Here is a 22354-nt window from a genome sequence, read left to right as displayed (position 1 = left end):
CTGTAACCTCTGGCCTACGAATGTACCCCCCAAAATCTACAAGCAGAACCGTCTTAGCCTGCTTAAGGGGGCGAAGCCAGGATAACTTAAAACACTAGCCACCGTCGTAGTTCTTATTTAAGGCCAAGAAGTAGACCTCCTCGACAGCCGGATATCAACAGATTTGTGTGCGTGTGTGTGTGTGTGTGTGTGTGTGTGTGTGTGTGTGTGTGTGTGTGTGTGTGTGTGTGTGTGTGTGTGTGTGTGCGCATTAGGTGGAGGAGAACTGGAGGTACTCCAAGATGGACCTTTTAAGCACGAGGGTCCCCCATTTGGACGCAGAAGTACAAAAATTGTGCACATTGTTTAGTGTACAAATTGACTGCCAAAGAACCCACGAAGAACGAATATAGTCATGTTATAGTTCTAGAGAAACCTCAGCGACCTGGGAACAACATGAACAAGGTCACTTCTACATGAGACAAACACATCTCCCATACGGTACGTTTCCAAATAACAAAATATCACAAATCATAACTCCATAACTCAAGAACTGACCAGAGAAAACAGCTGCTACTGATCGTTAGCTACGTGCTAGCTCCGGAAGAGCAGCATCAAAAAGCATGTCCACTCGACACAGATTACGGCGATATATTCCATTTCTCTCGCCGGTAAACCACCGCAGAGCTGTTCAGCATCAAACACAGAAAAGTCACACAGCTTTATGGAATATTGTACTCACTTTTGGTCAAATCTCAGCGAAAAAATTTAATATTTCCGTACTTCCACGTCTCTGTGTTCCATCTGCATCCACTCTGTAAGAATCCTTTGTTTACGGAAGTCTCTGACACTCCTCGCCTTGTTGGGAGGGATGGAAGTCTCAGCAAATTGGATTTCAGATCTGATATCAGATGGGACGTTTTTCATTCCCATTGGCTAATAGTGCTGTCAAATAACTTTCAATTCCCTGCAATTCTATTGGCTTCTACGGTTCGAAGGAGGTCTCAATGGCGCAAATCGGAGAAAGGGGGGCTGAGCTGCAGCCCTGAACAGAGACACAGAGCTGGATCTGGAATGAACACAGAGACTAGAAAGGGCCTAGAAAGGATCCTGGATTTCAAATGAAGCCCAAACTGCTCTGTTTATGTATTGAACATCATTAGTGATGTATACAAGTTAAATATATAGTTTGGTACATGATAAAGTTAAAATAACACACATTTTGCAACATGTGTAAAAGTGTAAACATTGGAATCCTCGCCTGACATCTCTGTACTGGATCCTCTATATCTTATGAATGCTTCACTTGATCTAAGTAAAAATGCGTATAGAGAACTCCAACATATCGATCTATGATCTGGGACAGCTTGAAGGCTTGGACCTACATGATTTCTAAAAGAAAATACCCTGAAATTGATTTTTTTTTCAGGCGAAAATTTTAATTTTCAATTTGTGCTGTGTGCCATCTTAATATGCTCTTAACCAGTAACATATATACTGATATTTACACATCTCACAAGTGTTGGGCTTATTTTAATCCAAAAAGTATTAAAATAGCCCTTACAGTTGCAACACTACACTCTTTCTAGTATGGGTATGATATTTTTGAGCGGAGGCCTAAAAATAGGCTCAGGGTTTAAAGGGCAGCCACGGGAGGAGGAACCCCATGTGTTGAAAACCTCGATCGGTTATGAAGGACAGCTTCAGGACTCTGACCCTATCACCTTGAATTTAGATGCCAATCTGACCCCTATTGCTTCACTATAAACACAACAGCTAATGTCTAAGTCCTGTAATTACATACAACAGGTGTGTTAAACCAGCAGATCATCATCAACACTCTGAGCCAACCAAGTTAGTAAATCACATGAGATTGAACACCATTTTAACCTTAACTTGTAGCAGGTGTGTTATTCAAATGTGTAGCTAATCATTAGCTACTGTCAGCATATTCCAGGGGGAGAGCTCTCTTACCTTTAGGAGACTACGAGGGCAGCATCAGAGATGAGCAAGACTGGACTTTGGTTGGAGTGTACAAAATACAAACCAGTTTAATTGGTTTCTTACAATGAAAAGTAGATTAAAGGTTACAAAAATGGATTACTCAAAAAGTCAAAAGAAAAGACAAAAATGTCAAAGGCTAATTCTACCTCAAGATCAACGCACTCTTAAAATATTTAAATGTTTCTTTCAGTTAACACTTGTTTCTTGTTCTTCCTGTCCAGCCACCTGAGTGAAACATCAGTCCAGATATTTCTTTAAATGTTGAAAAATGTTTGCATCAATCCAAGGTTGCTTCATTTACTTATCTTAAACAATTCTGATCTCAAAAGTATATGACATTATACATTATTCAGTTAATGAAAAATCATTTAAAAATGATCATTAAATGAACACTGTGCAATAATGTGTTCGTCACTTTAATGCTGCAGGTACTCAAGTAAAGTACAAGTACCACAAAAATGTCAAGTACAACACTTAAGTTAATGTACTTAGTTACATTCCACAACCGCTAAAAGAAGATCACACAATTGTTTACAAGAGTACAAAGTTCTTCATAGAACTAGCCTCTGGACTTTGGTCTCAAAACACACCAGATTGATGCATTTAACTTTAAAACGTACATTTTCTTCCAGGTGAGCGTTCCCCGGACCCTTCGAGAAAACCAACATTTACTAGAAAATAAAACCTAAATTAGTCTACTGGATCAAACTAAAGACAGTACCAAGCTCCCTGCCAACGTGAGTAGGCGTCACCTTAAACAAAGCATGGATCTCTCAGAACCATCAAGGTTTATTGTGTCACTAATTGCAAGCGGGGGCTGATTGTGTGTGAGCACAAAGTTTTGAGGGAAACAATTCAAAATCTGAACATGGAATCAATAAGCAACACTCAAATTAAAACATGCTTTTGAATAAAGATAGGAAAAAGCACCATAGTTCTTCCCCTGCGTTATGTGTCATGAGGTGTGTCAGATTTACCTTTTGTTTACAAACAGAACCACTACAGCCGGTTGTCTCTTGTATGAGCTTTCATGTGTAACATCAGAGCTGACTTGTGCCGAAATCTATTGTCACATCTCCTGTGCGGAGTCTCATGTGTCTCTGTACATTTTGTTTACATGCAAAAGATTTTTTGCAAACTCAAAAAATCAGATTCATCAAAATCAGAACAACTAAAGGGGGTTCTCTTCTATGTGAGTTACCATGTGTTTCTGTAAATGTCCACTTTGTGTAAAAGATTTATTACAGACTGAGCAGCTGAAAGGTTTCTCTCCTGTGTGGATTCTCATGTGTTGCTGTAAATTATATTTCCGTGCAAAAGATTTCTTGCAAACTGAGCAGCTGTACGGTTTTTCTGTGTGGATTTTCATGTGTTGCTGTAAATTATATTTCCGTGCAAAAGATTTCTTGCAAACTGAGCAGCTGAAAGGTTTCTCTCCTGTGTGGATTCTCATGTGTATATGTACAATTGAAGACTGGCTGAAAGATTTCTTACAAACTGAGCAGCTGTAAGGTTTCTCTCCTGTGTGGCTTCTCATATGTTTATGTAAATCTGAACGCTGACTGAAAGATTTCCTACAAACTGAGCAGCTGTAAGGTTTATCTCCTGTGTGGATTACCATGTGTCTCTGTAAAACGTCTTTCAGTGCAAAAGATTTCTTGCAAACTGAGCAGCCGTAAGGTTTCTCTCCTGTGTGAATCATCATGTGTTGCTTCAGATATTGACTCTTGCCAAATGTTTTCTCACATTCTGAGCAGCTGAAACGTTTCTCTCCCATGTGATCGATCATGTGTCTCTTCAGAGTTCCATTTTGAGTGAAACTTTTACCGCATTCAGAGCAGCTGAAAGGTTTCTCTCCTGTGTGAGTTACCATGTGTCTCTCTAAATGTCCACTCACCGAAAAAGATTTATTACAGACCGAGCAGCTGAAAAGTTTCTCTCCTGTGTGGAATCTCATGTGTTTCTTCAGACTTCCATTTTCAGTGAAACATTTACTACATTCTGAGCAGCTGAAAGGTTTCTCTCCTGTGTGAATCATCATGTGTTGCTTCAGATATAGACTCTTGCCAAATGTTTTCTCACACTCAGAGCAGCTAAATAGTTTCTCACCAGCACTACATCTTGAATCACTGACAGGAACTTCATCATTATTCACAGAGTTTAAACCTGACTGAGGTTCTCTGGTCTCCTTCCAATCACCACTGTCATCAGTGTCAGAAGAGTCTCCAGTCTTCTCATCAGTATCTGGTTCTGGATATCTATCTGGATCTGAGTTCCTGCCGGGTTCTGGTCCTCCACAGTCCTCTCCACCAGCTTCTGTTTCCATCTGTTCAGTTTGTCTTTGATGAAGCTGTGAGGACTGAGCTTCCTCTTCATCATCTTCACAGGAGTGAATGAGAACTTGATATCAGCCTCATCCAGACCTTGAAGCTGCTCTCCCTCCTGACTGGTCCAGAGTTCCTCCTGTTCCTCTTTAATGTGTGGGGGCTCTGGGTCCTCCTGGTCCAGACTGGAGCTCCACTCCTGCTGCTCTTCTTTAACCACCAACAGCTGCTGGACGTCTGTGGAAAATAATGAAATGCATACACACCGTATATTCTACAGACTTAAAAAAACATTTTTGTTTAGTGCAGATCCCAGAAATTGAATCACACCATAATCAAATATGTTCATCATCAAATATGTATATCAAAATTAGAATCTTCTCTAATATCATTATTGCAATCCGTCAAAATATCGCATTAAGACGTTTTTTTCAACATTGTTCAAACCGAGTGAAGAGTGTGAGCGTGTTATTCAAGAAATATTTCTGTGTACTTATTTATACTATTCTTTAAACAACGGATTGTCAGGTCTGTAGAGAGAATCATTGGTTCCAGCCTGCCCCCCATCCTGGACTTGTACACCTCCAGAGTCAGGAAACGGGCTGGAAAGATCACTGCAGACCATCACACCCTGGACAAAAGCGGTTCCAACTCCTCCCCTCTGGTAGGCGCTACAGAGCACTGTACGCCAAAACCACCAGACACAGGAACAGCTTCTTTCCACTGGCCGTCACTCTGATGAACAACTAACAATTAATCAGACATATTGCACCTTCATTTGCACTGTTGCACTATTATCACCTTTCTGCACTACTTTCCCGAATCCACTGTCATTGTTCTTTATGCTCATATATATTCTCGATATATATTTATATTGTACATAGTAGTAAATGTTAAACGTTTATGCTTAGTTTCTCTGTTCTATTTAGTTGTCTTTAATGTCCTTGTTTGTATACTTCTCTCGTTTATTGTATATTCTATGTATGTATGCATGTACGATGGGAAGCAATGTGTAACCGGAGTCAAATTCCATTTATAGACAGGCATACATGGCCAATAAAGCTGATTCTGATAACACTTAAAAGATCCCATTTCTCAGCATTTTCATTCACTTATTTACATTGTATGTTGTGTGTTTGTTGCACATAATCCTAGTATTTGTCGTTCCTTCTCTCTTGTTTTAGTTATTGACTCTCTGCATATATTGTGTTACATATCGTAGCTGTATGTACATTACTTAAGTTTTATCTTACGTCGTGCTTTGTTTCTATTTTTCTTATATTTCTTTATGCTTACATAAAAGAGCAAATGTAAAATATAACCCTCACCAATAAAGTATTTCTGATTCTGATTAAGGCGGGGAGAAGTACTGAGTGTTATGAGAAACAGTCTTAAAGCTGCATTCTCTCTAGTGTCCACCAGGGGGCGACTCCTCTGGTTGTATAGAAGTCTAGTCTAAAATGACTCTACTTCTCTCTTGATTTATTCCCTCAGTAAACATTGTAAACATGAGTTTATGGTCTCAATCTCTAGTTTACAGTCTTCTTCAATACAGCATGATGTTCATTTAGTACATTATGGAACATTTAGAGTCAAACACACCATGAAGCAGGGGATGATTTAGGGGCGGGGCTACACAGTGATTGACAGGTCACTACCTCCCAGAGTCGAAAACGGCGTCTCTACGTCACTCCTCCACTGTCCAAATATGGTAACTTAATCCGTTAATCGGATGCAAAAACCAAACAAACATGACTCTGCTACTTCTTCTAGCTTCTGTAGCTCGGCGCCACGTGCGAGTATAGACGAAGCATTAGTGTATCCACCTAGCTTAGCATAAAGACTGGGAACCATGAATCATCAGACAATAAACATTTAGCAGAATGTTTGTTCATCAAAGACAAAACTACATTTAGAATTCACTCATGGGATTATTTTGTTGATATTTAAACATTTACTAAATTAAATGTGACATGAACATATCTAAGATTCAGAGATAAACCTTTTCATGAGTCAGCAAACATCTGAGCTGGTGTTATCAAAGAGAAGAAACTTTAAGTTGAAATACTTTGAGTCTTAAAGATGCTGAGTGTTTAATGAACCAACCTGCTCTGTGTAACCGAAGCGGAGGGTTGAAATCAGCGTCCAGTAGTTTCCGTTGTCGCTCGTTCTCCTCTTTTGAACGACAAAGTTCCTCCTCGTACTCTGCTATCGTTCTTTCAAACACACCAAATATCTCTTCAGCAGCCGCAGTTAGTCGCTGGTTGACTAAACATCTCAGCATTTGGACTTTAGACATTTTCACATGTGACACTGGTCCGTTTCCAGCTAGCATGCTAAGCTAACTTCAATAGCTTTGTAGGCTACCGGGAGATGAGTCAGAGGAAAAACATCCAGAAAAAAAGGTGAACAGCTAAAAGTCCATTCAGACATGTTGATCCAGACATACAGAGACTCTGATGGATCAGTACTGATGGAGCTAACTGATACTTTATCAACGCAACAAAGAGACGCTGCTGTTGCTAACAACGTTCGGCGCCATGTTGCTAATGGAGGAACATCCGGTTCCGCTGCAATGGAGTGGGTAACCTTCAAAATAAAAGCCCCTAAGCTTATACAAATTAGTATGTCAATCGTTCCATCTTTCCTTTCAGCCATTTTATTTTCAGCATATACATACCAAATGTTGCGCTCAACAAGAATTATGTATAAAGAGACGGCTAAATATACAGACAGACTCAGCGACAGGATACTTTATCAACACAACAAAGACACGCTGCTGTTTCTAAAAACGTTCGGCACCATGTTGTTTTCAGAAGAACATCCGGGTTAGTTGGTAACTTTCAAAATAAAAGCCCTTAAACGTATAGAAGTCGTTATTTCCATCTTAATCCTCTATGCCTGGGGTATTCAATTCAGATTCAACCATTTAGAATGTTTGAAAAAAAAAATTAAAAAAAATCATGTTTTGAATGAATGTCCTCAGTCAAAGGTCCGGAACATCACAGTAATGTATAACTTGTGCTATGATTTAGTCTCATATATATATATATATATATATATATATATATATATATATATATATATATATATATATATATATATATATATTGAAGTAGTCTACCAGTTGTATCAACGTCTGTATGTAGTCAAAGACTGACTGTCAATTCAAATAAGGAAAGTTGAATAATATCTCAACAATAGTTATTGTCAGTTTTCAAATTGAACTAGATGAATAATAAATAATACATACTCTAATAATAAATCAACGTTCTTCCCTCGTTTCAAGTAAAATAAGGGATGCATTTAAGATTAAATTACATTGCAGAAAGCATGATATGATTATGATTATATTATATTTTATCTTCTAATAAGATACATTTGTGTGCATGGACTTTATCTGTGGTTATTAAACCACCTGTTTCAGCTCTATTCCTCTCTGTTAACATCATTGTTGGACAGTGAATTCATGTGTTGGGATTCTGATCATATTGGGCTCTTAGATTGATTATTATCTGTGTAGTCACTCTTATCATACCACTTGACAACATGCATTCTTCATGCCTCTCTTCATTGTAACTGAAGTGCAGGGATTTTTTTTGATGGCCTCCCATCCATCCAACGTCATGACATCAGCTACTTGGGACACTCAGCAAACGACCCTAACTGCTCGATTCTTTTCCTTTCGCTCATAAAATGTTCCTGTGTCCATTTTCCTGTAAATATCAGTTAGTAAAGTCAAAAACATTGACTATGGTCAAAATGATGCATCCGAGCACATCTCCACATTACAGTATATTGCCTGAACAAAAGTGGCAAAATGTTGCCCCGAGGCAACGAACAAAAAAAGAACAAAAACTTAGTGTATGAATAAAAACAAAATAAGTATTTAAACTATCAAACATAATTCTTTACATATTCATGCAAACGTTATTTTTTACGAAGTTATTTTAATTTAAACAGGTTAAAAAGTGATATTTATCTTATCGTGTCCCGTGCAGCAGAAGAGAAAAGGTCACACCCACCTCAGGCCCTCATTTCATTGGACACAGACATATCTGGTGATTTTATATACATTTATTTTATCTAAAAGAAAAATTAAAAAAGGCAGTGTGAGGTCCAAAAAGGTAGTTTGTTGCTTGAGGGCAACAGAATGCCATAGAGCAGGGGTGTCAAACTCATTTTCACCCCGGGCCACATCGGCATCATGGTTTTATTCTTTCTACACCAGAACTGCTTCTTGCTTAAAATCCTCTCAAGGGTGCGTTTGCTGAGTACAATCCCACGTGAAGTATTTCATCTGTTGTAAAGTCACATTTAAAGTAGTCTTCAGTGTACTCACAATGCATTTCTATGTCAAATGTAGGGAAACCTAAGCCGCTAAGAGCTGCTTCTATGACTGTTGTCTTTAAGCATCTTATAATTTCGACTTTCTATCATATAATTTCGACCATGGGGAAATTTTTATCTAAAACTCACCGATTGGTGGGTAACCTACAAAATAAAAGCCCTGAAGCTAAATAAATTAGTATATCATTATTGCAATCTTAAATTACCTTCCATCTTTTCCATATGTAACAGTTGTGTGTAGGTCATGGAAAGAGACGACTCAAGTGATTGTTTTCTAACATTTATTTGTTTCTGTAGAAGACAAAATATCACCAATTATTTCCTTCTGATGATTTTCTACATCTCTGCTCCCTCAGCAATGTAAAACTGAACTGTGTGATTTCATTCCTTTTCTTCAAATACACAAAGATACAATAATTTCACATTACAGTATGTACTTGGTTCAGGATGCACATTACTAGTCAAGAGCTACAAAATAACCAAGTAAAACATCTAACCTAAATCACAACAACACATTTTCTCAAAACCATGAAAAACAATATACAAGAGGAACAGGGACACCTGGTGGTTAAAGTAAAAAGTGTGTGGGACTGAATGACAGAACAGAGACAACAGACATAATATTTAACAAATGAAAACACATTCTTGAGGAAGTCAATGCATAAACACATTAATTGCCTTCTGGTATTTTATGCAATTCTGCCTCTAAACATGCAAAATAGCAGAATTGACAGAAGATGAATGCCACCATCTATGCAGTATCTACCTAATCTATGCATCTATAGTCATATGACACAGGATGGCCTGCAGTGATACAAATGGTACCTAATAATTACACAAAATCAGGAAAACTTTCATTTTAACAGCAAAAACAACCATATGAAGCCGGGTAACAAGATAGTAACAGTAAGCAACATGCTTCACATGTTACACATCTTCAAGGAATCGCCACCTTTATGTGGTGAAGTATTCTTAACCTGTCACACGTGTGGTCGTACCAAACAATCAAAATCAATATAACAAAACTAAGCCTGACAAACTACGTCTGAAACAAAACAAACAAAATGGCTTTTCTAGCTTCTCTAAATGTTACTCGATCAAAACCAAATACAGAGGGGGCACCGACCAATACACCTAGTGTATCTAGACACAGAAAACAACTACGTGTGCTGTACTAATGTAAAGGGTACCCCAGACTCACCTACTGTACGCAACCTCTCACCACAAACATTAACATGTAGTCTCAGTCTCAGCATCGACAGAACACAACAAAATGAAGCCCTGTTGACTCCTGAGGTTTACTGCCTTTATTCTTGGCTCTCACTCTGCTGATTGGCCAGCCTGAAGTTGGTGCAACCCACGGAGCAGCACGACCGGCCCCCACAGGTGGAACCCAATCACCTGATTGACACCTACATCACATTACATTACATTACATTACAGTCATTTAGCAGACGCTTTTATCCAAAGCGACTTACAATTCAGTATATATCTACACACCGTAGACGCAGCTACGGGAGCAATTTTGGGGTTAAGTGTCTTGCTCAAGGACACATTGACGTGAGACTAGCGGAGCAGGAGCCGGGGTTCGAACCGCCGACCCTCTGACCCTACCTAGTAGGAAAATGAGGGAGAGAGAAAGAAAGAAGGGCCGAAAACACAACACGTAACAGGACTTTAAAATCACGTTCCGACTCTTTAAAGATGATGTAGCTCTGTTGGCTCCATTAAAGATTGTGATCTTCAGATCACACTGAGGTGGTTTGCAGCCAAGTGGGAAGCCGTCAGGATGAGTCAGTACCTCCGGGTCTGAGGCCATGTTTCTCTGCAGGGAATTGGTGGATACCGCCCTCCAAGTTGGAAATGAGTCACTGCCCCAAGAGAGGGAGTTCAAGTATCTCAGAGTCTTGTTGACAGATGAGGGAGTGAAATTAATGTCAGATTCATCAAAACCAGAACAACTAAAGGGGGTTCTCTTCTATGTGCGTTACCATGTGTTTCTGTAAATGTCCACTCTGTGTAAAAGATTTATTACAGACTGAGCAGCTGAAAGGTTTCTCTCCTGTGTGACATCTCATGTGTTTCTTCAAACTTCCACTTTCAGTGAAACATTTACCACATTCAGAGCAGCTGAAAGGTTTCTCTCCTGTGTGAATCATCATGTGTCTCTGTAAATGTCCACTCACTGAAAAAGATTTATGACAGACTGAGCAGCTGAAAGGTTTCTCTCCTGTGTGGAATCTCATGTGTTTCTTCAAACTTCCACTTTCAGTGAAACGTTTACCACATTCTGAGCAGCTGAAACGTTTCTCTCCCGTGTGATCGATCATGTGTCTCTTCAGGTTTCCATTTTGAGTGAAACTTTTACCACATTCAGAGCAGCTGAAAGGTTTCTCTCCTGTGTGAGTTACCATGTGTCTCTCTAAATGTCCACTCACCGAAAAAGATTTATTACAGACCGAGCAGCTGAAAAGTTTCTCTCCTGTGTGGAATCTCATGTGTTTCTTCAGACTTCCATTTTCAGTGAAACATTTACTACATTCTGAGCAGCTGAAAGGTTTCTCTCCTGTGTGAATCATCATGTGTTGCTTCAGATATCGACTCTGGCCAAATGTTTTCTCACACTCAGAGCAGCTAAATAGTTTCTCACCAGCACTACATCTTGAATCACTGACAGGAACTTCATCATTATTCACAGAGTTTAAACCTGACTGAGGTTCTCTGGTCTCCTTCCAATCACCACTGTCATCAGTGTCAGAAGAGTCTCCAGTCTTCTCATCAGTATCTGGTTCTGGATATCTATCTGGATCTGAGTTCCTGCCGGGTTCTGGTCCTCCACAGTCCTCTCCACCAGCTTCTGTTTCCATCTGTTCAGTTTGTCTTTGATGAAGCTGTGAGGACTGAGCTTCCTCTTCATCATCTTCACTCTTCACAGGAGAGAATGAGAACTTGATGTCAGCCTCCTCCAGACCTTGAAGCTGCTCTCCCTTCTGACTGGTGCAGAGTTCCTCCTGTTCCTCTTTAATGTGTGGGAGCTCTGGGTCCTCCTGGTCCAGACTGGAGTTCCACTCCTGCTGCTCTTCTTTAACCACCAACAGCTGCTGGACGTCTGGAAAATAATGAAATACATACACACCTTAGAAAACTGTCATTTCATGTTAACAACTAATCCACTGATATCACTCCTTTCCTGTAATGTGGGGAGACATGTTGCACATTGTGTAGGTCAAATTTGGACCTCATTCAAACTCATACAAACTAAAAACTGATATGTGTTTTAATTGGCTGTGAGACAAAGTTTCTCTTTGGGAGAGTTGTTCTTGTTAAAATGCTCATGTGCTTGTTGCTGCTAAAACATAATGAAGCATAACCTAAAGGTGACTGTTGACTGAAAATAATGATGATCATGTAAAGATAAAAGCCTGCTTCTCTCTGTGTGTCTGTGAGAGTTAGACGTTGTGTAAAAATATCTAGTTTGCATATCAACTGTCGCCAAATGAAGACTGGGCTGCACAATTCATCAAACATTTGATTAAATCAAGAAAAAGTAATGATTTATTAAAGTGCGTCAAAATAGCGTTTTAAATGACTGTGGTTCTGCAGAGATGTCCTGGCCGACTCATCATATTCTACAGACTTAAAAGAACATTTTTCTATGAGAACTTGTATGAATGAGAACTTGATATCAGCCTCCTCCAGACCTTGAAGCTGCTCTCTCTCCTGACTCTGGAGTTCTTCCTGTTCCTCTTTAATGTGTGTGGGCTCTGGGTCCTCCTGGTCCAGACTGGACCTCCACTCCTGCTGCTCTTCTTTAACCACCAACAGCTGCTGGACGTCTGAGGAAAATAATGAAATACATACACACCTTAGAAAACTGTCATTTCATGTTAACAACTAATCCACTGATATCACTCCTTTCCTATAATGTGAGGAGACATGTTGCACATTTTGTAGAACATATTCAGACCTCATTCAAACTAAAAGGAAACTAAAAGCTGACATGTGTTTTACCTGGCTGTGAGACAAAGTTTCTCTTTGGGGGAGTTGTTCCTGTTTCTATAACATTAGAGTAGGAGTCAGGTATAGCCTGTGCCATTTTGTACACCCTATTGTGTCACTTACGGTAATTGAGTCACATGGTGTTGGGGATAGCAATGGGGATATATGCTGTTCTGTAGTTTAGTTTGATAAATGGAAGGAGAGGGGGTGAGAGATGGAGTCTTCTTTTTCGCTGACCGCTAATATCGCTATTATCACTTATCATTGTTTGACACTGTTGATTCCCTTTGTACACCAATGAGAACGGATTTTGAACGGTTTTGATTCTCCCGGCTGTAAGACCTGTATGACTCCTCTTCAGCCTGAAGACGGCTATGACCTTTGGCCCTCTTGTCTTGGCCTCAAGCATCTGAGGGAGGGCCTCTTGGAGAACCTGTGCACTAACTGCAGCATCACGCCTCCCGTGGTAAGGTCTGCTAGGCTGGCAGAGGTGGAACACCTGATGGGTGAGGTTCACCTCCTCCTGTCAGGGCAGTTGAATCCAGCCCAACCTACCCATTTCAAAGCAGCGGTAAAAACGAACAAATAATCGTAGCGCTAGTTAAAAGGTAGGCAGCTGTTTGTAGCTCTGAAACATAACAGCAGACATAAGTAAATAAAATGTGTTTTTTATAAGCCAGGATACATAAAGTATTTTCATATACAATGATCTAATAAATGATGCAAATAATGTTAGTGTGTGTGTGTGTGTGTGTGTGTGTGTGTGTGTGTGTGTGTGTGTGTGTGTGTGTGTGTGTGTGTTTGAGAGTGAGAGAGACTGTCTGTGACATTATGATTAGAAATATAATATAATAACATATGATTATTATTTTAGAGCTTTCAACATCAGCAGTGGGATGTGACCTCCATGTGTCTCAAACTCCTCCCTCCCACTGTAAAAACGTTATTATTATTAATATTATTATACTATATATTCTGAAAAAAACAAGCAATATTATAACATTAGTCATGATGGAGAGTAATCAAAACATGTTTATGCTTTATCTGATATTCATACAGCCTCCCAACCTGCAGAGACCAGACCTTCATCATCCAGCTCCTTGTCTGCTGGACCCACGACATCCACCGGTAGTGGACTTAATGTTAACTTTCTTTGTATGCCAACCCATGAAAGTCTGATAGTTTATTTTTAATTAAAATTTTCTTTTTGTCCTGTTTATATTTAAATAAATGTTTGCATCATCTTTTCAATCATAAGTCATTTTTCTTTTGCTTTAACAATGTAGTTTTTCAATCATGACTACTTGTGTTTTTCGTTGTAATAGAACTCTTACTCTGCACTGTGTTATGATAGTAATTGTTATAAACAATATATGTGTACATAATTGTTAATTTTATGCATCAGCTGATGTTTTGCAAGTGATTGACATGAGAAAAGTTTAACAAAACATCCAGCAGGTGGTGGTATACACTCAAATGGAAATTAAGGAGCTTTTATTGCATAATTTTGAGTTGTTGAAGCGTGATATCTTATTGTGAAGGACAGAACTACGGTCCCGGATGTGTTGACAGCATTGATTGTAATTTTGGCGACTCTTTGAGACAAGTTAATACGTTTAATGAACCAACCTGCTCTGTGTAACCGAAGCTGAGGGTTGAAAACAGCGTCCAGTAGTTTCCGTTGTCGCTCGTTCTCCTCTTTTGAACGACAAAGTTCCTCCTCGTACTCTGCTATCGTTCTTTCAAACACACCAAATATCTCTTCAGCAGCCGCAGTTAGTCGCTGGTTGACTAAACATCTCAGCATTTGGACTTTAGACATTTTCACACAACGACACGAACTCCGTCAGAAACACCGTTAACCCTCCATTAAACTCTGACTAGCGCTGTGTCGATAACTTCCGTCCCCGTCGGTCCGTTTCCAGCTAGCATGCTAAGCTAACTTCAATAGCTTTGTAGGCTACCGGGAGATGAGTCAGAGGAAAAACATCCAGGAAAAAAGGTGAACAGCTAAAAGTCTATTCAGACATGTTGATCCAGACATACAGAGACTCTGATGGATCAGTACTGATGGAGCTAACTGATACTTTATCAACGCAACAACTCCTTCACGAGCTAGACGCCATTTTATTATCAGTCAGCCACACTTCCGGGTTCTCTTCCCCGTCAAAATAAAACATCCAGGTTTTTACTGACACGTCTTTCGATATCGATCACACTATATTCATGACTTTTTAAAATGAATAACATCAAACTAAATACATTTAACCAATATCCAACTGTCATGCTGCTGAGCTACAATAAAAGAGTTCACATTACAGATTTGATATACAGACTTCACTGAAGCAACATTTAACACTGTAGCTTTATCACATTCACTTCTTGTCCCAAATATGAGGAGTTTATGAGATATGTTTTGTTACAAATTAAAACCACCAACAGTTTATACAAGTACAGCTGGACCTATTGGATGATTAATCAATTTGCCGACTGACAAAACATTAATTGGAAACTATTTTGATGGTCAGTCATTTTATATGTAAAAATATTTCATAGTTCCAGCTTCAGCAATGTGAAGATGCTGCTTTTTGTTTTTAATAACATGAATGTATCAGTAATAATGGAATATAGTGATGGTGTCACTTTGGGCTCTGGATAATTGTGACACTATTTCTCACAGCAAACTACAACAGTAAAATCCTGCTTTTACATTAATATATGATAGCAATATTAATTTAATGATATTAAAAAATCACACAGGACATTTTCATATGTTTAATACATACATATACTGTGTGTACAGATACTGTATACAGATACTGTGTGGAACGGACCAACCCGGACCCTTTAGTTATTGTCCTTGGTGACTTCAACAAAGGTAACCTCAGCCATGAACTCCCTAAATACAGACAGTTTACTGAAAGCTCAACCAGAGAGGAGAACATTTTAGATCACTGTTACACCACAATAAGCGAGGCCTATCACGCCGTCCCTTGTGCTGCACTGGGACACCCTGACCACATCTTAGTCCATCCGATTCCTTCATACAGGCAGAAATTAAAGCTCTGTAAGCCTGTTGTCAGGATGGCAAAGTGGACCAGTGAAGCTATGGAGGATCTTCGGGCTGTACAGACTGGGATGTTTTCAGGACTGCTACTAACAGTCTGGATGAGTACACAGAGGCTGTGATGTCATACTTCCAGTGGGTGACCGTGGCTAAGTGGAGAGCAGTGCCACCTTTCAAAGGGTTGGCGGTTCGATCCCCGGCTCCTGCTCTGCTAGTCTCATGTCAATGTGTCCTTGAGCAAGACACTTAACCCCAAAATGTCTCCCGTAGCTGCGTCTACGGTGTGTAGATAGATATTGAATTGTAAGTCGCTTTGGATAAAAGCGTCTGCTAAATGACTGTAATGTAATGTAATACATCAGCCTCTGTGAAGACAGCTGTGTACCATCATGCACCAGGGTGAGGTAAAACAACCATAAACCCTGGTTCACAGCTTAACTCAGATAGCTACGGTTGCAAAAGGAACAAGCATTTAGGAGTGGGGGTTCAAGGAGTCAAAATACAGGTTTAGCAAGGGGGTGAGAGACGCTAAGCAACAGTACTCTAAGAAACTGCAACACCAGCTCTCAGCAAATTACTCTACTTCTGTCAGGAGAGGTCTCAGACAGATCATAAACTACAAGCCTAAAGTGCCCCACTCCATAAATGGCTTGCACCTGGCAAACGAGCTGAACGAGTTTTACTGGAGCTTTGAAAAACAAAGGGACAGTCCTGACCCCATCCACTAGCTCTAGACCACCAGGTCCCCCTCCCCCAGCTCAGCAGGGGCCCATGCCTCTCAACCACCCATCCAAGTATCCCCCCCGGAGACGTCAACAAGCTGTTTAAAAGTCAAAACCGCCTATCACCCTGTGTGACTCCCTGGTCACCACGGTGGAATCCTTCAGCTTCCTGGACTCCACCAGAACCCAGGACCTCAAGTGAGAGCTGAACATCAGCTCCATCACCTAGAAGGCTGAGGAGAGGATGTACTTCCTGATGGACAATGATGGTGCACTTCTACACAGCCATCATTGAGTCCATCCTCACCTCCTCCATCACCGCCTGGTACGCTGCAGCCACTGCCAAGGACAACTTCAGACTGCAGCGTATCATTCGCTCTGCTGAGAGTGATTGGCTGCAGTCTGCCATTCCACCACGACTTGTTTACCTCCAGGTCTCTGAGACGAGCAAGAAAGGTTGTAGCTGACCCCTCTCACCCTGGACACAAACTTTTTGAGTCCCTTCCCTCTGGCAGGAGGCTGCGGTCCATCAGGGCCAAAACCTCACGCCACAAAAACAGTTTCTTCCCGTCTGCAGATGGGCTCATTAACAAAACCCAGGACCCCCAATGACTCGGACACTTACATCCTCGTGGCAATTACTTACTGTTACACATCCTTGTACAACTCTACTCTTTAAATACACACATGGCCCATTAATAACATACTTGTTTTAACATACTCTATATTTGTTTCGTTGTTTATCATATTTTATTGTAAATTTTCATATTTTTAAATGTCTTTTACTATTGTTTATTGTCAGGCACCAATCACCAAACCAAATTCCATGTATGTGTAATACACTTGGCAATAATGTTAATCAGAAGAATCATTACGAGACATCAATAAGAACAATAATACATTTATTTAAAGCAAACTAAACTTTTTGCTCAGAAAAAGAACGACATTCATTGAAATTCCCTACTTTCAAATCTGTCCGGAGCAGATTCAGCCCGTTAACTCAGTTTCATCCTCGCTGAATATTTCTTCTCAACTAGAAGTTTTACTGTCGCTGTTGTCAAAAACACTCATATGACTTTTGCAACACATGCATGTCTTTTGACCTGATGAAGCCAGACAAATCTTTAGTCACAAACTGTAATGACGTCAACTTCGTCCGGGAGATTACAAAAAGTATCTTAACAATATTACCCAACCTTTGTTAAAACGGACCAAAAAACAGCAGAAACATGTAACGGGACAGTTCAGAAGTTTAGAAGGGTGGTTGTATGAGGTACGTCTCCACAGTGAATTACTCCAGTGGATGGAGTTTGAAGAAACAGACAGGAGTACCAGAATTGGGAGCAAAGCAATGTACTGCTGTGGATGTATTTTAGACACCTAAAAGAATCAATATCAGTTTTAGTGTAACACCCAAAATATACTTTGAGTGTAAAAATGAAAGACATTTATTTATTTATAAGAAAATGATTTACAGAAAAACGCAAATATTGCAGAGATGAAAGCAAATAAAGGTGTCAAGGTCTCCAAACCCGAGAGAGCACAAACCCACCTGACCCATAATAAGTAAAAGTACAAAAGTATTGGCATGACAAAAAAGTGATTATACTGAATGGCCCATTTTAAATACATATTTATGGTAGGCCTGTATCATTGGATACTAATAATTGACACATTAATGTGTTCATCCCGTTAATGCTGCAGGTACTCAAGTATGGTACAAGTACTTGAAGTTAATGTACTTAGTTACATTCCACCACCACTAAAAGAAGATCACACAATTGTTTAAAAGAGCACAAAGTTCTTCATTGAAAAAGCCTCTTGATTTTGGTCTCAAAACGCACCAGACTGATGCATTTAACTTTAAAATGTACAACATTTTCTTCCAAGTGAGCGTTCCCCGGACCCCTCTAGAAAACCAACACTAACTACAAAATAAAAACTAAATTAGTCTACTGGATGAAACTAAAGACAGTACCAAATCTGAACAAGGACTCAATAAGCGATGCTCTCAGATTGAAAGAACTTGGATAACTTCAGAAGTGATGTGTGCTAAAACCTTTGATCACAAACGTAAACTTTACTGCAACCAGAACAGCTAAAGGGGATAATTTCCTGTGTGGATACTCATGTGTTTCTGTAAAGTTTGTTTAAGTCCAAAAGATTTCTTGCAAACTGAGCAGCTGTAAGGTTTTTCTCCTGTGTGGGTTCTCATGTGTTTCTGTAAAGTTTGTTTCTCTGCAAAAGATTTCTTGCAAACTGAGCAACTGTAAGGTTTTTCTCCTGTGTGGATTTTCATGTGTTTCTGAAAAGCATAACTCTGTCCAAAAGATTTCTTGCAAACTGAGCAGCTGTAAGGTTTTTCTCCTGTGTGAATTCTCATGTGTTTCTGTAAAGTTTGTTTCTCTGCAAAAGATTTCTTGCAAACTGAGCAGCTGAAAGGTTTTTCTCCTGTGTGCATTCTCATGTGTTTATGTAAATTTGAACGCTGGCTGAAAGATTTCTTACAAACTGAGCAGCTGTAAGGTTTTTCTCCTGTGTGAATTCTCATGTGTGCCTGTAATTTTGAACCATTTCTAAAAGATTTCTTACAAACTGAGCAGCTGAAAGGTTTCTCCCCTGTGTGAATCATCATGTGTATCTTCAGATTTCGACTCTTGCTAAATGTTTTTTCACATTCAGAGCAGCTAAATAGTTTCTCACCAGCACTACATGTCAAATCACTGACAGGAACTTCATCATTATTCACAGAGTTTAAACCTGACTGAGGTTCTCTGGTCTCCTTCCAATCACCGCTGTCATCAGTGTCGGAAGAGTCTCCAATCTTCTCATCAGTATCTGGTTCTTGATGTCTGTCTGGATCATAGTTCTTGTCTGGTTCTGGTCCTCCACAGTCCTCTCCACCAGCTTCTGTTTCCATCTGTTCAGTTTGTCTTTGATGAAGCTGTGAGGACTGAACTTTCTCTTCATCATCTTCACTCTTCACAGGAGTGAATGAGAACTTAATATCAGCCTCCTCCAGACCTTGAAGCTGCTCTCCCTCCTGACTGGTCCAGAGTTCCTCTTTAATGTGTGGGGGCTCTGGGTCCTCCTGGTCCAGACTGGAGCTCCACTCCTGTTGCTCAGGGGGAACCTCTTCTTTAACCACCAACAGCTGCTGGACGTCTGCAGGAAAACAGAAAATACACATTGAAATGTTACAGAGATTATTTTTCTAATATAGCGAGCAACATCTCAAAGATGTTGGAGCATATTTGAACACTTGTACCCCGTTGCTATGGGTGCAACGGATCACATGACTTGGTTCCATTTGTGTCATGATTTTGATTTAGCGATCGGATCAGCAGAAAAAATAGGACAACAAATATAACTTTTAGAGATGCCCCGATCACGTTTTATTGTCATGGATACCGATAGCCGATTAGCCGTATCGGACAAAACTGATCGTTATTGTTGTTTTGTGATACAAGGTTACAAGTTACAAGGTTATTTTTGTTGTCATTGTACAACAGGGTTTCACCAAACAATGCAGACTGTAGTCCAATTTGACTACATTTAAAAAAAATATTGTTGAAAATACAAATACCATAGCGCCGCTCTACAGTATATGGCCACTTGATTGTGAGATGCCATGTTGTGATTTTGGACGGATCATGTGACAGGCCCGGAGGTCACTGGCCTGAGCTTGGAAGGCAAAAGTCAGCGACATCTAGCGTTACAGGAGCGGAGGAGGAGGTTGCTTGACAATAAGGAATTCGATTAAATCCGTTTAAAACAGGATTTAAAAAAAATAATCGATTGTAGTTGCAGAAATATTGATTGCAAAAATATTGCAATAGTAAGCTACATTGATATTATTGTACAGCCCTAATCGTGTCTGGGTAGGATTTATTGGCTTTTTGTGGTGAGGTTGAAGATTGCAACCAACTGATTAACTTTCAAGGCATGTCGGAGAACTATGGTGGCCTTCAGGTAAAGTAAAACTGTGAAAGGCTCTCTGTAGAGCCAGTGTTTGGTTTGTCCGTTCTGGGCCACTGTAGACTGCAGTCAAATGAGACGTCATCCTCTGAACCTCGGTCAAGCCAGCCGGCGCTTGAAATGTAATGCTCCTCTATTCGTGGTGCTACGGTACGGGTGCTTAGATAGCCCAAAAAGCCCAGAGATGGACCTATATTTAGGCAATAAATGTCCAATTTTATATAACAAGTCAAAAACAACGTCATTTTGTACATTATATGAAATACAATTATAATAAAATCTGAAGTTACACTGCTGTACTGTTTTTCATTGAAAAGGGAGGTTCGAAAATTACAATATTATCAAATAATAATTTTGATCTGCAAAAATTTCCTTCATTGGTTAGCTAAAATTTCCACTGGAGTCCTGTTCATTTAATAATTGAATGTTTTGTAGGGTTGTAGTCAGATTTATCTTGAACACATATCCATCAGTCATTGTGTGGAATTATTGAGAAAATACCTATTATAGTAGCTAAAATATTCAGAAATTAGCTTTTTGAACGTTCAAAAGTGGGACTTTTAATTTGGAAAAATCTCTCAATTGGTACAGTAAAATTGTTTGATTTTCTCTCTGGGATGAGTCAGAGATGTCCTGAAGTCATATGCATCAGTCATTGTCTGGAATTATTGAGAGAAGACTTGTTTCTAGCACCTCAAATATTCAGTTATTAGATATTTTCTTGGTACAAATGTATGAGCTTTACTTAGAAATATATCTTCATTTGTACAGTGAAAAAGTTTTTTTAGTATTGGTGGAGTCAAAGATGACCTGAACACATATGCATCAGTGATTGTTATGGAAATATTGAGAAAATTATTTTTAGAGCACCTTAAAAATTTCAGAAATTGGATATTTAAAAAGGTACAGTTCAGTTTACAGTTTTTAACTTCATAAAATATCTTAATTGGTACAGTTAAGATGTTTGATTTTTGTTTGGATGTGGTCAGAAATGTCCTGAACACATTAGTCAGTCAGATATTATTAATTTAATTATCTTTCCAGCAACCATCAAATCAAAGAATAAAAACACTTAACACACAATTTAGTTGTATTTCCCCTTTAACTCACGAGATGCAGGTAACATGTTTCATACTTAATGTGAATATTATTAATTTAATCAAATTTACACATAATGTATATACGCTTAGTTGACATCTTATTTTGAAAACCGAATGTTGTATCACGTTAATATTTCCGCTAACTTTGCAAAGTCCTTCGCTCGCTCCCGACCTGTGCCGTTTGAATGAGTTTACTGTGAATTTCAGTATATACTGTAGGTGCACTAACGTTTAAGTGTCTGCTGCGTTGACCGCAGGAGGAGACAGGGGTCCTCAAAGTTGACCCACATTGGACTGATGTCAGAGTAAACAGTGATGGAAGAGTGAAGAGAACCAACCTGCTCTGTGTAACCGAAGCTGAGGGTTGAAAACAGCGTCCAGTAGTTTCCGTTGTCGCTCGTTCTCCTCTTTTGAACGACAAAGTTCCTCCTCGTACTCTGCTATCGTTCTTTCAAACACACCAAATATCTCTTCAGCAGCCGCAGTTAGTCGCTGGTTGACTAAACATCTCAGCATTTGGACTTTAGACATTTTCACATGTGACACTGGTCCGTTTCCAGCTAGCATGCTAAGCTAACTTCAATAGCTTTGTAGGCTACCGGGAGATGAGTCAGAGGAAAAACATCCAGAAAAAAAGGTGAACAGCTAAAAGTCCATTCAGACATGTTGATCCAGACATACAGAGACTCTGATGGATCAGTACTGATGGAGATAACTGATACTTTATCAACGCAACAAAGAGACGCTGGGCTGCGGTCTAAAGTCTTTTTTCCTCATGAGTTTCTGAGTGAAATGACCAGGAAGTATCTAAGTGTCCTCCACAATAAGAGC

General features: G+C 39.5%; 1 protein-coding gene across 1 annotated transcript; it reads right to left on the bottom strand.

Moving 5' to 3' along the window:
- Window positions 1-1859: 1859 nt before the first annotated feature.
- LOC137868452 (zinc finger protein 721-like) lies at window positions 1860-22285 on the bottom strand. Its single transcript, XM_068705238.1, is given in 10 exon segments — window positions 1860-4368; window positions 4371-4544; window positions 6414-6648; window positions 10459-10528; window positions 10620-11766; window positions 12359-12493; window positions 14286-14497; window positions 18505-18551; window positions 18553-19610; window positions 21862-22285. Coding segments are annotated over 10 exon segments (4521 nt in total). The 5' UTR covers window positions 22091-22285; the 3' UTR covers window positions 1860-3154.
- Between the last annotated feature and the right edge of the window lie 69 nt (window positions 22286-22354).

This window comes from Cebidichthys violaceus, unplaced genomic scaffold (assembly GCF_023349555.1).
Source record: "Cebidichthys violaceus isolate CVI_PGR_0920_01 unplaced genomic scaffold, fCebVio1.0.p SCAF_111, whole genome shotgun sequence".
In the NCBI taxonomy this organism is placed as follows: Eukaryota; Metazoa; Chordata; class Actinopteri; order Perciformes; family Stichaeidae; genus Cebidichthys; species Cebidichthys violaceus.
This window is presented reverse-complemented; position numbering and strand designations above follow the sequence as displayed.